The sequence below is a fragment of the Blennius ocellaris genome (assembly GCF_963422515.1).
Source record: "Blennius ocellaris genome assembly, chromosome: 1".
Classification (NCBI taxonomy): domain Eukaryota; kingdom Metazoa; phylum Chordata; class Actinopteri; order Blenniiformes; family Blenniidae; genus Blennius; species Blennius ocellaris.
Window position 1 is genome coordinate 15,032,265 of NC_137650.1, and position 13,837 is coordinate 15,046,101.

The 13,837-nt window shown below is 40.8% G+C and overlaps 1 protein-coding gene across 2 annotated transcripts in view; it reads right to left on the minus strand.

Annotated features, from left to right (window-relative positions):
• Positions 1 to 13,837, minus strand: part of adamts17 (ADAM metallopeptidase with thrombospondin type 1 motif, 17) — a 107,464-nt gene that overhangs the window by 37,452 nt on the left and 56,175 nt on the right. For both annotated transcript variants that reach the window (XM_080496351.1, XM_080496350.1), the window contains exons 9-13: positions 8,810 to 8,950; positions 7,296 to 7,446; positions 5,274 to 5,375; positions 5,027 to 5,172; positions 3,857 to 4,026 (exon numbers count right to left, since the gene is read on the minus strand). In XM_080496351.1, the coding sequence (XP_080352477.1) occupies positions 3,857 to 4,026; positions 5,027 to 5,172; positions 5,274 to 5,375; positions 7,296 to 7,446; positions 8,810 to 8,950 (710 nt within the window). The remainder of the gene's footprint in view (positions 1 to 3,856; positions 4,027 to 5,026; positions 5,173 to 5,273; positions 5,376 to 7,295; positions 7,447 to 8,809; positions 8,951 to 13,837) is intronic.

Genomic DNA, 13,837 nt, shown 5'->3' on the forward strand with positions numbered 1-13,837 from the left:
CAATTACTCATCTATGTTCTCTTCCCGTCATTACTCCATTCTCCAGACGCACATTTCCAAAGAAAATACATCACTTTCTAACATCACAGAACGAAATTGGAACACTTAAGAAAGGTCATCACCCTATAATTAGTTACCTCAGTCCTTTAAAGCAAACATTGGCCAATGATGGCAGAGCTTTTAGCATCAGAGAGCATTTAATAACATATCATTCAATGTCAATGGAGATGAGAGATCAAAAAAGCCGTTGCAATGCAGCATATGCACAACTTAGGATGCGAAAGAAGTGTCGAAACTTTGAGGCATCAAAGTTAGTGAGAAATCAATGAAAACTAAGCCGTGCAGGTTGGCTTCCATACACATATGAATTCCCCTCAGGTAGTGTGAAATAAGGTAAGAGCACTTCAAAGTGTTTAGACTTGAATGCTAAATTTGTGCCTATCTGAAGGTTGTTTGACGCGTGTCCATAGAGAGACATGAGCCGCTGATAAAGGCTTAATGTTATAGAGGGCCGGTGGAGTTTATCAGAAACAAACAAACATGGCCCTCTGTGGGAGTGTTGTTTGGAATGCTGCCGCTTGTGGATGGACAGAAACACAAGGGCAGATGTGTATAAAAATGCTTTTTCAACTGGTTGAACTGCCATCGGCAGCAATAAATCGAACCCAGTTGTTGGAGTGGCTGCTGATCAGAACTGAAAGAAGCTGAGGAGCCTTTCTTGACCGTTTGTCCAGCTTAGACCGTGTCCTGATATCTGAACATCGCTGGATTAATTTACACACATCTTGGTTGGATTGAAGTTTATATTCAGTTCATTTGAAGCCATTCTGGAGGACACACTGATGGCAGCCTGAACATATGATGGTCCCTCCACCGTGCCCCAACAAGTTCATTTGGCCATATAGAGTTCTGTTCCTCCTCATTAATTGAAATTGGTTTTATGAGTGCACAGCACATGTTTTCAAGGAGAGTGGTGGAGTGTCAAAGTGCTTTTTTGACAAACTAAACATATTCAGTGATGTTTTTAGGAGAAAGTTTGATGTTTGATGATCTGTTCAACAATAAATCCTTCAAGACTTCAGCTGTTGTTACACTTTTTAACCTCACGGTGCATTCAGGGTTTTACATTTGGAGTGAACTTGGCTTGATGTCCACTTCTACAGAGCACGGTCACAGTTTAACCGTGGACCTTTTGAGCTTTTGAGACAACTTTACAACTTCCTCCAACATTTCTTTTTGGAAGAGCCAAGTGACTGTTTTAATGAGGGCTCGCTCACATCAATACCAGTTATTCCTGAGTCTATAACATAATGCTTCACTTCCATTTTCTGCAAATGTTTATGAAAAAGAAATACTGGAATTATTGAATACTTTGCATTCATGATAATCATACTTTTAGTTTTCTTTTCTCACATGACATCTATTTTACAAATTTTAACACAATATCAAGTTGAAATTTAATTTGGTTGCCCCATCAAATAAAATTTGAAATACAATTGAAAAGTTATTTTCTTCCACAATTTGAGTAAATCAATGAAATATCCATTTATTTTTGGTATGTTACACAAATAAATCTTTTAAGATTGTTTCTAAATTGTATTCATCATAATTTCATCTTTAAAGCTATATGAATCAGAAATTCAGCATCATATGTAGAATCAAACGTGTCTGTGAGGTATTAATTACAATTAAATTATGGTTGCCTTTTATTTTTTAATGTATGTCTGACTTTTTTCAAGAAAAATTGGACCTTTTAGTAAAAAATGTTTTATTGAAAACCCTGTTATGTATACTGCAGATCTCCATACTTATATTTTTTATTTTATTTTTATCTTTTCTATGTACTGAAACCAAAGACATATTTGAATTTACTGTCAATATTCCTGTTTAAAAGTGTGTTCGCGTAGCTGCATGTACAAACTGTGGACTCACAGCTTCGAAGGCATCACAGCTGCCACTTCCACTATTAGTTGTCTCCTCGCTCCCAGTGAAAGCTTTAAAGTGCTGCTTCTCCCGCAGGACACTCATAAACAACATTGTTTTCACTGCAGCCTCCCATTTACAGGCAAGGTAAGTTTTCTCAGTTATCCAAACAGTCGACACCCACTGCTCAGTTCATATGCAACATTAGTGCGGTGGGAATACTCTTACCCCCGTGTTGTGCTTTTTTATCATAGGACAGCACGTCATTGTGTTAATATAACTACGGAAAAAAAATAAATGGAGGACAATTGCTGGCAAAGGATAATCACACCTTCTACTCTTTTTTTCGTGTATATGAAGATTGTGCTCCTCTGGGTCCTCATTTTCCCTTCACATTTCTCTTAAGTGCACCATTAGCGAAAAGTTTGTGAGGCAACTTTTGAGCATGTGAACTTGTACAACTTTCAAATAAATCCTGTAATTGGGAGAAGAGTACAGTGCACAATTATAGATACTGTAAAATAAGTTCGTTTTTTTTTGTGTGGAAACATACACATTCCTATTGATATCAAAGCTCTGCCGTTATCAGTGTTTTGCACAAGTATAAACCTCTTGCTCAGTTTAATCGTCCGCTGCTTTAATAACAGTTTAACACCACTCTGCCCTCGGGTTTGTCGGAGATTACGTCAGTAAATCCTTCATGCACTACAATAAAACAGGAACAGCCATCAGCTTCAGGCTCAAACTTCAGCAGTTCAGAGTCATGTTTTATGAAATATTCTAAGAAACAATGTGGCAGCACGGTGGATCAGTGGTTCGCCCTCTCACTTCACTGAGAGTCTGGGTTCAGCTCTGGGGATGAGGAGGGAGTTATGAGGGGAGTTTGCATTATTTTATACCACTGCATGGAATCCTTTTTTTATCTTATCTGAGCTCTCCAACTCATTATTCACAATCTGAAGACATGAGCCTTTTAGTTTCTTATGGATGGATGAATGATTAAGTGAATTATAGATGGATGAATGATTAAGTGAATTATGGATGGATGAATGGATGAATTAAGTGACTAATGGATGGATGGACCTGTGAGCTATGTGTCTGTTTTCACCTTTAAAAATCGCTAGAAAAACCTCAAACTGGCCTTTAGCTGCGATGCAGCAGTGCATCACTAAAGCCGCGGTTCCACCGTGCAGTATGTGCCGGAGCGGTGCGGAGCAGGAGGGTATGGTCCGACAAAGCGCACACAGGCCCAACTTTGTCGCACAGTCCCACCACAGAAAGTACAGTTAAAATATAGGCGGGGTTGTGAACGACGTGGGGAAGCGTTGGGCGAAGAACTCCGCCACTCAGCGACGGTCCGAGTCGTTCTCTGCGACACAGCACAACCTTTTTCATTGTGAACAGCAGCGTCCAGCCCCTGCTGAATCTCCTCCTCCTGTCAATCAGGGGAGCCTCTGCACCTCCTTAAAAGACCACGGTGTTGCGTCGTGCGCCGACGTTTCAATAAACCCAGTTAACAAAACAACCAGTGAGCGCAAAGTGGCGTATGTAAACAACAGAGGTTTTATGGCCGATGAAATATATTGCCAGCAAGTCGAGAGTGACGATCATCACTACCAATCAGCAGATGGCTGCGTTCTCTCCACCTCACAGACCCGTTCCACGGTGCTAGGTACCTCAATGGAGGGGTGACGGAAAATTGTAGCCGGTAGTTGTGGTTTTAACCGTACCACCCACAATTGTTTCGGTGGGACCACGTGAAAAGCCGTCCCTGTCTGGCACAAAAAAGTGGGACCGTGGCTTAATATACTCAACCACCCAGTCAAAGGCCCTGTTAACTGAAATACCTCTCCTGATTGTTTGTACCGATTCCTCCTTCAACTTGTAGAAAAACAAGAAAAATGTTTTTGTCTGGTATGCGTTTGTCTCTCACCGTCATTAATAATGGCAGTCAGTATGTTGCCCTTCTTCTTGGCAGCGTAGCGGTCGTAGGAAAGACACTGCAGGTCTCGGAAGCTGGGCCCTCCTTTGGGACATGGAAGACCTTCACAGGCTTTGTGCTCCACACTGGCCTTGGGGCAGTGCCGGCCTCCCGGACCCGGCCTACACACACACAGTCGCACACACACACAGTCGCAATCACACACAGTCGCGCACACACACAGTCGCGCACACACACAGTCGCGCACATGCACGCACACATAGAAAGATGTTAGACTTTAAGAATGTTGGAAAAATGTTTTGCTGGTGAAATCAGAAACAACAAATGTTTACAGTGACATTGTTTGAAAAGCAACGGGTCTGTTGTGGTCTTTTGTTATAAAACTATAACAACGGCGCGTCTACTTGCAGGCCACGACTTCACCCCCCCCCTTTTTTTTTTTTACAATTTGGTGATTATTTTACAATTTATGCTTCACAAACAGCTAAGTTTAGAAGTAAAGAAAAAGATCTGTCCCTGCTGTAAAAAGAAATCTGAGACTCCTGGTTGAAGCTATTTCTTTTAACAAAATAGTTCATATTTTTTGTAATATTATATCTCCCTTAGCAACCATAGAGCAGCATCTGTAATAAATGACCTCTATTCATGAAGTTTGTCATCAAATCCTGGACTTATCAAGATTTCAAGCGTACAACCATTAGTTGTTTTCATGGAGGATGTCGGGTTAGGTCCTATTTACACGACAACGTATTCAAGTGAAAACGGAAAACTTTCGGAATGTTTAAGGTGTTTGTTTCCACGACAATGGTGCTCAGGGCCATAAACACAACTTTTTGCTCGTTTGTCCATACGAATGTCCAAAGTAGCTCTGCAACTGGATAGAATCTCATTTCAATGGTGAGACGTCAGCAGTTGCAGAGTCATTACTCAAAGAGTCAAATTTTGTTTCTACAATACTGTGAATATTCAATGCCTGGTTTGTGTGTCAATCCTGAATGTGGGAATGAAACTTTAAGTCTCTTGTTTAATGTTTCTTGTTAACGGTATATAGAAATGAGATTGTTTCATTTGACACACAGAGCACATGCACAACTTTTAAAGTACACGCGCGCACACACACACACACACACACGGACAGATGCAGGCAGCCAGGTGACATACGGAGGGTTGTCACATTTCCTCTGTCTGAACTGGACTCCAGTACCGCAGGTCCGGCTGCACATGCTCCACTGACTCCACGGGCTCCAGTCCCCGTCCACGTGCTGAGGGATGGGAGTCTTACTGACACACTCGCCCGCCCTGCACCACTGACACATACACACACACACACACACACACACACAGACAATCAAGGTGATACAGATCCAGACGTCTCATCAGATGTGAGCGTTAAAAATGTGTGTAGTACCTTGTCTGCACCACACTCCGTCCCGTCCAGTGGAGGATCCAGTTTGGTCTTGCAGGATGTGTCTCCCTCTACTAAACACCACAGGCCCGCACACATGAGGTGCTGAAAAATCCAAATGTCAGGCAGATGACATTTTAATTCTCACATATCTGCATCACATCAAGCACATACCATCAAATCCTTACAATGTGACTCAATTGTATATTTGTAACAAATAAGTTCACCTGACACTGCATATTGCAGATTGTGTGCCTCTGAGCAGAGTGAAGGCAGCCAGCCAGGCCTGTTAATGTGAAACATCTGTGCAACCAACACTACGATACGTTCATCAAATAATTGCATCGACTCCAGTTCAAATAAATTAATCCCCAAGCACCAACTCAGAATTCATGTCAGGTTGTGAATAGGTTAAAAACCCCGAGGCTCAGACTGAAGATATACACCTGCTGGGCAGCAACCACGATGGACAGTTAATTCTAAACATTACTCTCCAATCAAATGATAGGCTTGAAGCTCCATGTGCTGGTGAGGTTATGTATTAAGCCTCTACCAGGTGGAATTTACACCGCAGCTCCTGACTTAATATCAGGCTTCAGTCACACAGGTCCCACTGCTGGAATCTCAAGCATTTTTACTACCAAAAAACTGGGGAAGACACAAAATGCAAATATGAATGCATCACCATGGGGATTCATGTTTAGACTGGTTACTGTTTACAGTACAGGTGTCAAACACATTGTAGTTCAGGGACTATATACAGCACAGGTTCATCTTGAGTGTGCCGGATCGGTAAAATAGTACCTTAATAACCTTTAAATTAGAACTTTAAAGGATCAGCTTTAAAGTATAAGAGACGAAAAAGTTTATATTTTGACAAAATCAAACAATCTCTACAGAAAATGACTACAACCTCAGCATAAAACCAATTTTAATGAAACCTTCTGGTGCAAAATACAGTGAAATGTCCAAACAACTTTTCCTATAGCTGTTGCATTATGGGTGTTTTTACTAATCAATACTGACAGCATGGCTTTGAGATCAATGCGAGTTTGCAATCTTTTATGGTAGCATCATTGATATTTCAGCTCAGGTCTCAGTGTTGAGTTGTGTCCTCTTAAGAAATGTGCTTAAAATAAAAAGATCGATGGTTTCAGAATTCTTAATCATTTGCTTGGTGTTTTGGTCGTATTGGAGCCTCTTGCAGGCCGGTTTTGTCCCACTGGCCTTGTGTTTGACAGCCCCTGACAGAGTCTCAATCATAGCATTTCCGATTTTGTCCCTTATCTGAGAACATTTGGACACGTTTACTCGGGTTGGGATGAGTGATGACTGTCATTAGCAGACAAGTCCGGTACAAGTACAGTCGACTAATTCTGATAGGGAATAACAAAGTTCAAATCTAAGCAGTGAAGCTCAAAACTTGATACTATCTAAGGAACAAAACTGCAAAATTGCAAATGCAAAATGAGAGAATGTGGCATTAACACAATGAACTTTATGGCAATGGTTGTGTCACAACTAGACATTCTGCAGGAAGCAATGTAAATCAATGTTGTTATAGTCAGTATGCATAATTAGGCATTAATTACACTACAATCCTTGAGGAACAAGTTTCCACAAAGGTCGACTGTAACCCCCTGACTGGATGTTGTGGAGTGGCTACTGTATTACCTCAGGCTGGAGGAGCTTGTGTTCCCTCTGCTACCTCCGCCTCAAACTAAACACCACTTGTAAGCAATGTGTGTGTTAAATCCATGACTGGGTGCAATTACAAAGTGAGCAGGAACTACTTAACACTGTCAACAAGCCTATAAAGCACACATGACCCATTTCCTTCTGTCATTTGACATGAGTTCTAATGATAGACTGCAGAAATGTGGTTGCATGTGTACAACAGTTTGAGGTAAAGCTACAGTCAGAAGCTGGAGTTAGTGAGATGTTTCCATCACAGTTATTGTGTACAGTGGGGATAGTGAATAATATGAACCCTGCAGACGGTAGGAACAGTGGGCTATGTTTTACCTCCATGTCATTGCAGAAAGTGGCATTGGTCCCAAAGAGAATCTGGCACTGTTCGTCCACGCTGTAGTGCATGCCCGGCAGCTTTGGAGGCAGCCGGACCTGGTACCGGCTCCGGGGGTCTGTGTGCAGCAGGCAGGCGCTGGCTTTGGATCTGTTTGAAAGTTAAGAGAAAAGGCTCCATTGTTCATGTGCTGACCAGTGTCAGTCTTTTCAGGCCAAGAGTTTTTTTTTTTTTTTTTTATTGTTAAATCTGAATCCAGCAGAGATTTGGCATCCACAGTGGGAATCGTTGAACATTTAGTTATGGTATTTTGAGAAGAGATGTAAATGAACATTGGTGCTGACATCAAACAATATACAGCGTGAGCACAAGACTTATTGCACAGATGATGTCTGTGTGTTCTTTGCCATCACTGAGAGGGCATGTGTGACTTCATGAAGGAAACTGACCGCAAATTAAACTGCAATTCAACCTGTGGTTTGAGGAGCTGAATATATTTAACTGGTGTTCAGTCACAAATAAAGCAAACTCTAAACTTTTGAAAAGCATGTTTTCAAAGCACCACCAGTTGTATTAAAAGCTTCAGTTTAATGCTGACTTCAAGCAATTCAGGAAGAATTTGAATCCGTTCTGAAACATTAATGCGCTTCAATGTATAAAAACTTTACTTTTACTGATGTCAAGAATTCAAGTTGAATTGAAACAACCTAAAGAGTTCATTAATATTTCTTTCCTTATTGACCGGTATAATACCACACAGATTTTGGCCGAGGCCCCATTTACAAGAAAAGGTTTCAAGTGAAATGCATCGTTTTTCCATTTTTGTTCCAGAAAGGTTTTGGGTTTACACAGCGACGTTTTGGAAATTATATCAGTTTACACAGAAACAGCAAAACCACTAAAAACTACGTAGTTAGTACATTGGGCTACTGGTTGGCACGGTTGGTTCTTTTGTAATGACACCACACACACATATGTGCAGAAAACAACACGCTATAAAGATGGCGATTTCCTCCATCTACATGGAGATGGAGTTGGTTCAAAGAATTGGATTTTCAGTGGCGCCGTGCACTGTTTTCATGTAAATGGACACATTAAAAACAACTAAAGTTTCTCGTTTTACCCTTAAAAACATTGTAAAAGGGGTCTCAGACTTGGTTAAGTACAGAATTTGCTTTGTTTCTAACTAATGTTTCTTAAATAAACAATTAAATAGCAATAATTGAAAGGAAGAAAGGAATTAGTCACTTAATTGTCCTTCAATTCTACTCTGGACTAATCAAAACAATGAATTAGACTCCTAATGTATATTAATAAATGACTCATTTACATTTACATGATGACCTTGTCCAAATAAACACCATCAAAACTGCTGCAGATCAACGGCGCCCAAATCAGCACGAGTGACAGATACAAGTACTTGGCAACTTTTAAAAAGTGACAACAGAATATTTTTACTCGGATCACAGGAGGAAAGAATGATCTGACTCCCAAGTATAATAAAGTGTCTCACCTGAGAAAGTTCTCCAGGTCGTCACGGCTGCAGGAGGACCAGGACAGGTCACTGGGGTTTCTTCCCTTCACCCACTCGCCGGACATGATGTGGGAGTGGCCGGTACAGGTGGCGTGGTCGTCATCGTGGCTCATCCCCATGCTGAGGACAACAACACATTCACACCGAGTTATCAAAGGAAATGAGAGGTCTCTGTTTCACCAGCTTCCTCTGCAATGCTCCTCTGCTGGAAACAACAGTCTTTTAGGTTAATGTGTACTTTGCTTTTAAGAAAGAAGTAATAGAAACTGCTTAAATCAAGCGTGACAAACAAGCAACATGTGAGCCAAAACCTGCAAGAGGCTCCAATCCAGTCAAACCATCAAGCAAATGGTGACAATTTCAAAGAAAACCTTAGATTTTATTTTTAACAAATTTCTTTAAAGTAGCAGCCACAACAAAACACTGAGAACTGAGTTTAGACATCAGTGACGCTGCCATGAAAGCGAGATACAGAAATTTAGTTAATCTGGACGGCATCAGTTCCCGGCTCCTCAAAACCTGTGCAGACCAGCTCTGTGGGGTAATGGGGAGCATGTTCAACTTGAGCCTTGAACTGGGGAGAGTACCACGGCTCTGGAAGACATCCTCTGTGGTACTGGTGCCTAAGCTATCCCGCCCCAAGGATTTCAACCACCACAGGCCGGTGGCTCTGACATCGCACCTGATGAAGACCCTGGAGAGGTTGGTCCTTCACCATCTGCGCCCCCTGGTGACCTCATCAATGGACTGGAGAAATACTGCAGGTCCTTCCTTCCTGCTGCAGTCAGACTGTTTAACCAAGGCCTTGTTTACATGACAACGAATACGAGTGTATCCACAAAACTTTCTTTAATTTTGGGGGTCCGTTAACACGTGAAGTTTTTCATCCGGCTCCCAAAGAGCAAATTTTCTTTCACGGCCACTAAACCCTCGTGCAGAGATTGTCGGAGGCTACAGAGCCTGTAACAAACATGGCGGCTCCGCCAGTGGTTTGACTCGCGGTCAGTATTCTAGTTTTATCGTCCATATCAGTAGTTTTTTAGTTGAGACTCACTACTGATTGCATCTGATGCGTCATCAGTCCATGCGGATGTCGGGTGCTCTCCATTTTCATCATGTTTATAGCGTATTCCTCTCTGCACACGTCTGTGTGGTTTCATTATAAGATCAAGCAACAGCGCCCTCCTGTGGCCAGCATACTAACTACATCGTTGTCCTTGTATCCGCTGTTGCAGTGTAAACACACTCCCTTTCTTTAACAGGTTATATGTTGTCACGTGAAATGTCGTCGTATCAACAGGGCCTAAGTCTGCTCACAGTAGATCACAAACACGCCCACAAACCAGACAATTCATTCCTACCTCTGTGCAATAATCATTTATGGGACCAACTGTGCAAAAACATGTCCATCTTTGTATGCACTGTGTGTATGATAGTGCTCATATAGTCTATACAGACTGACATCTGTAAGCTACTGGCTCTCTTTAACTATCTATTGATGCTACTTTCTTTTTTTTTTTACAATTTTTATCTTGTGTGATTTTGTTCTACTATCCTCCCTTACTGCTGTAACACTAAATGTCTCTGTCTGTGAAATCAATAAAGGATTATCTTATCTTATCTTATACCCTGTTGCTATCAAACTAAAGCCAAAACAGTCAAATGGTAAAATCAGCTGCACTTCCTTGCAATCAAGTCAAAGGACCATTGACGGTTGGTGAATTTGTTTTCTGGAGGAGTGCGTAAAGGTTTGGCTTTGAAAATGACACTTAATCAGACTTTCCCTGAAGAGAACATCTTGACTAAAACGTCTAAATTGTGACCGGATTTCAGTTTGCTTCAGGCTTTTTTTTGAATTTCCATAATTCGGTATCAACAGTTTCAAGACGTCAGTACAGCCCACTCAGTTTGTCAATGCATCCTGTCTGTCTTCAAGACTAATCTACGTTTGAATGGCTACAAGCCGAAACATATGAATGAATAAGTACTCTTCCATCTCTTGCTTTTATGGCATATTTGAACAAGCAAACACTTGATCTCCTTTGATGCTGTGCCTGCATATACAGGAAATGTCTTTGAACAAGACCTTAAGGAAAATTACCACTTTCACCATAAATTCAATGAAGTGATGAGTTGAAGCAGAGCATAATAGACAAGTATTTCCTTCTTTATCAGAAATAACTGTCATTTGTTCTCATTCCGTCAAACTTTTGACCACTCGTCTGTGCAGGATTCCTGCATCTGGACGATATTCCAGCATTTTCTTTCATGTCATGGTGGTTTGAAATCCCAACTACGACATTTCAATGGGATTGAGATCTGGCCTTGTTTTTCTTGCCAAGGCCATTTCATAACGCTCCATTTCTTCTTTTTGAGCCATTCCTTAGTGGATTTGCTCGTGTGCTTAGGATCATTATCCCAAGCACAACTTTGACATTTGGACAGATGACTTCACACCATCTTTGGCTTTTTCTTTGATTTTTGACAGAACTCATGGCTATGTCGACAAGCTCCATGTCAGCAAAACCCTTTTGACCTCACCCTGTGCAAGTGGCACAGGAGTCTTTAAAGTTTTTATTCTCCATGAAATGTCCACTGTTGCTGAAGCTTTGAAGACATTTCTCTAAAAGGCCAAGCCAATGTTTTATGGCTCATTGTAATCCAACTCTCCTTTAGACAACAAAGGCAACCCCATTGCTTTAATTTCTTTGTAACTGTAGACCAGCAGTTAAGGCATTCTCCCACTTATTCCTCTTGGTTCCTAATAAGACAAAAGGCCCTCTCCGATCACTTGTCTCAAACTGTTTGAGCTGTATAGTGGGACAGTTTGCATTCACTGGAATACTGTAGTGCTCGTATCAACAAGTACGTCCAAAGGTCCAGGCCTTGACCACCAGATTGGACATTGAGTGGTTTGCTTAAAACCTGTTTATTAAAGGCATTTAATCTAGTGATGCCACTGTGTTCTACTGAGGTCCTACCTGCAGATTTTGTGGAAAACGTTGTTACTTGAATCAAAAGCACAGCTAATTAAAAATAAATAAATAAAACTGACACTGGCAGAGTGTTTGGGTTGTCATTGTTTGGATTTTTCATGTTTAGCAAGAAACATCTAGCGAATCAAAAATCCCTCGCTTTCTTCTTGGGGAAGTAAGACTAAGCTTCTGCAAAAGTGTAGATGTCGTGAGTGCTTTGACTGGAGATCTGTGGGAGAGCAGATACAACACTGTGATTGTGCGCGTGTAGATAGTTGCAAACATGGAAATACATCTTTTGAGGTTAAAAGATTTTAGTTTGCTCAGATTAAGTGCTCAAGTGTTTTATCTGGGCTCAAACTTTCACAATCCTTGTTCATGGTTGTGGCACAAATTTAATTCCATAATCCTGAAGTGGTAGAACTTGAACAAAACAACACTTGTAATGAATCATCTTAATATTGCTCTTGTAGTAAAATTATGTTAGAAAACTTTGAAGATCTCTTTAGTACACATGTTACACACATGTTGGTATGCATAATCTTTTTTTTTTTCTTCCCCCAAATGCCTTGGAGAGCTCTTTAGATCTTGGCATGATGACAGAAAACACTTCAGTGGGTAAAAGTCGAGCTGAGCCTGAAGCTTCGCGGTTTGAATGCAGCGAATTCCACCTGTCACAGGAAGTTTTGATCATTGGCACCTCATCTTAAAAATCTGGCTCAAACATCTGTGACAAACAATGAAAATGAAGATTATAACAAAATGTCTACACTGTTTGAGAACAACAGCTGAATACTTCAATCAAACCATTATCATACCCACATGTGGCAAAAATGGCTGAGATTTTCAAGTTGTTTTTTTATACAATGTCTTTCAGTGTATTAATAATAAGGATGTAATAAAGTTAATTCTATTAAATATTGTAACACTAGATGTGTCGATATGGTCTTTCACTGACAAAAAAAATTCATTTAAATGGATTTATTGCCTCGGTGGGTGTGCTAATGCTCTGACAGGCTCTGCTAGTCTGAAAAACAGCCACAGAATAAAATATCGATACCTTCAAGCCGAAGCGAGACTTTTACAGATCACTTTTCATTGAGGAAATGTTTCTCAGGTCCTGAAAATACGTTTACACTTCCCACGGAAATGGCAGAAATGTTGAAAGCAGGGTAGTTTTCATGTTGGGCCACTCGTGCTGTTTAGTTTGTTGGACTGTTGTTACAATGATTGTCAACTATAAAACTCCCATGTCCCAGGAGAATATGGACTGGGAGTCATGACACTCTGGAGAAAACTTTGCTATTCTCCATCTACCGAGCATGTGCCGAAGAACTGTTTACGACAGCTGTGATGTGCATGCACCGTGACGGTGTTTCTATAAAGTTTAGTTTTCAGTGTCTCAAACCTCCAAAGTGACACAAAAATGTTCAGTTTTTAGAAAACGTTGCATAAACAGGGGATCAAAGTATGACAGAATGAGCTGTGAGTCAGGGCTTCAACCACTTTACACCCCACAAATAAGTTGTACTTTTCACCCTGCACATTTTTTTAAACCATGATTTGAAAGGTTCTTCAGATTTGTCTTGTTTCTGCATCACTCCAGAAGTCCTCCGGCAGGGTCCCGCCCCACCATTTGAGAACTTCTGGTAAAAATCATTTAGTTTCCTTTCCGTTACACAAAACGCTGTACTGTTGGATATTTATTTTAAATGTTTGCTCGAGTCCATGAAATTTTACCCAAAAAATAGAGCCAATCTTCTCAATGGTACAAGTGTTTAAAGTTAATTCAATAGAGGTAAATACATTTTACTCCTTTACCGTGTATAATCCTGCCACACTGTTGTGATATATAACCTTACGTTAGAGAAAAATATTAATCTATGTGAACTGAACTGTTTCAAGGATAATCATTGACTAGATTAAGGGTATTTGGAGTGGTTGAAGCTTTCTGTGGAGCGATCCAGACACAATTTGTGCACACACAACAGAATGGAAAACCAGCCCAGTGAAAGCCCTTCAACCAACGGCA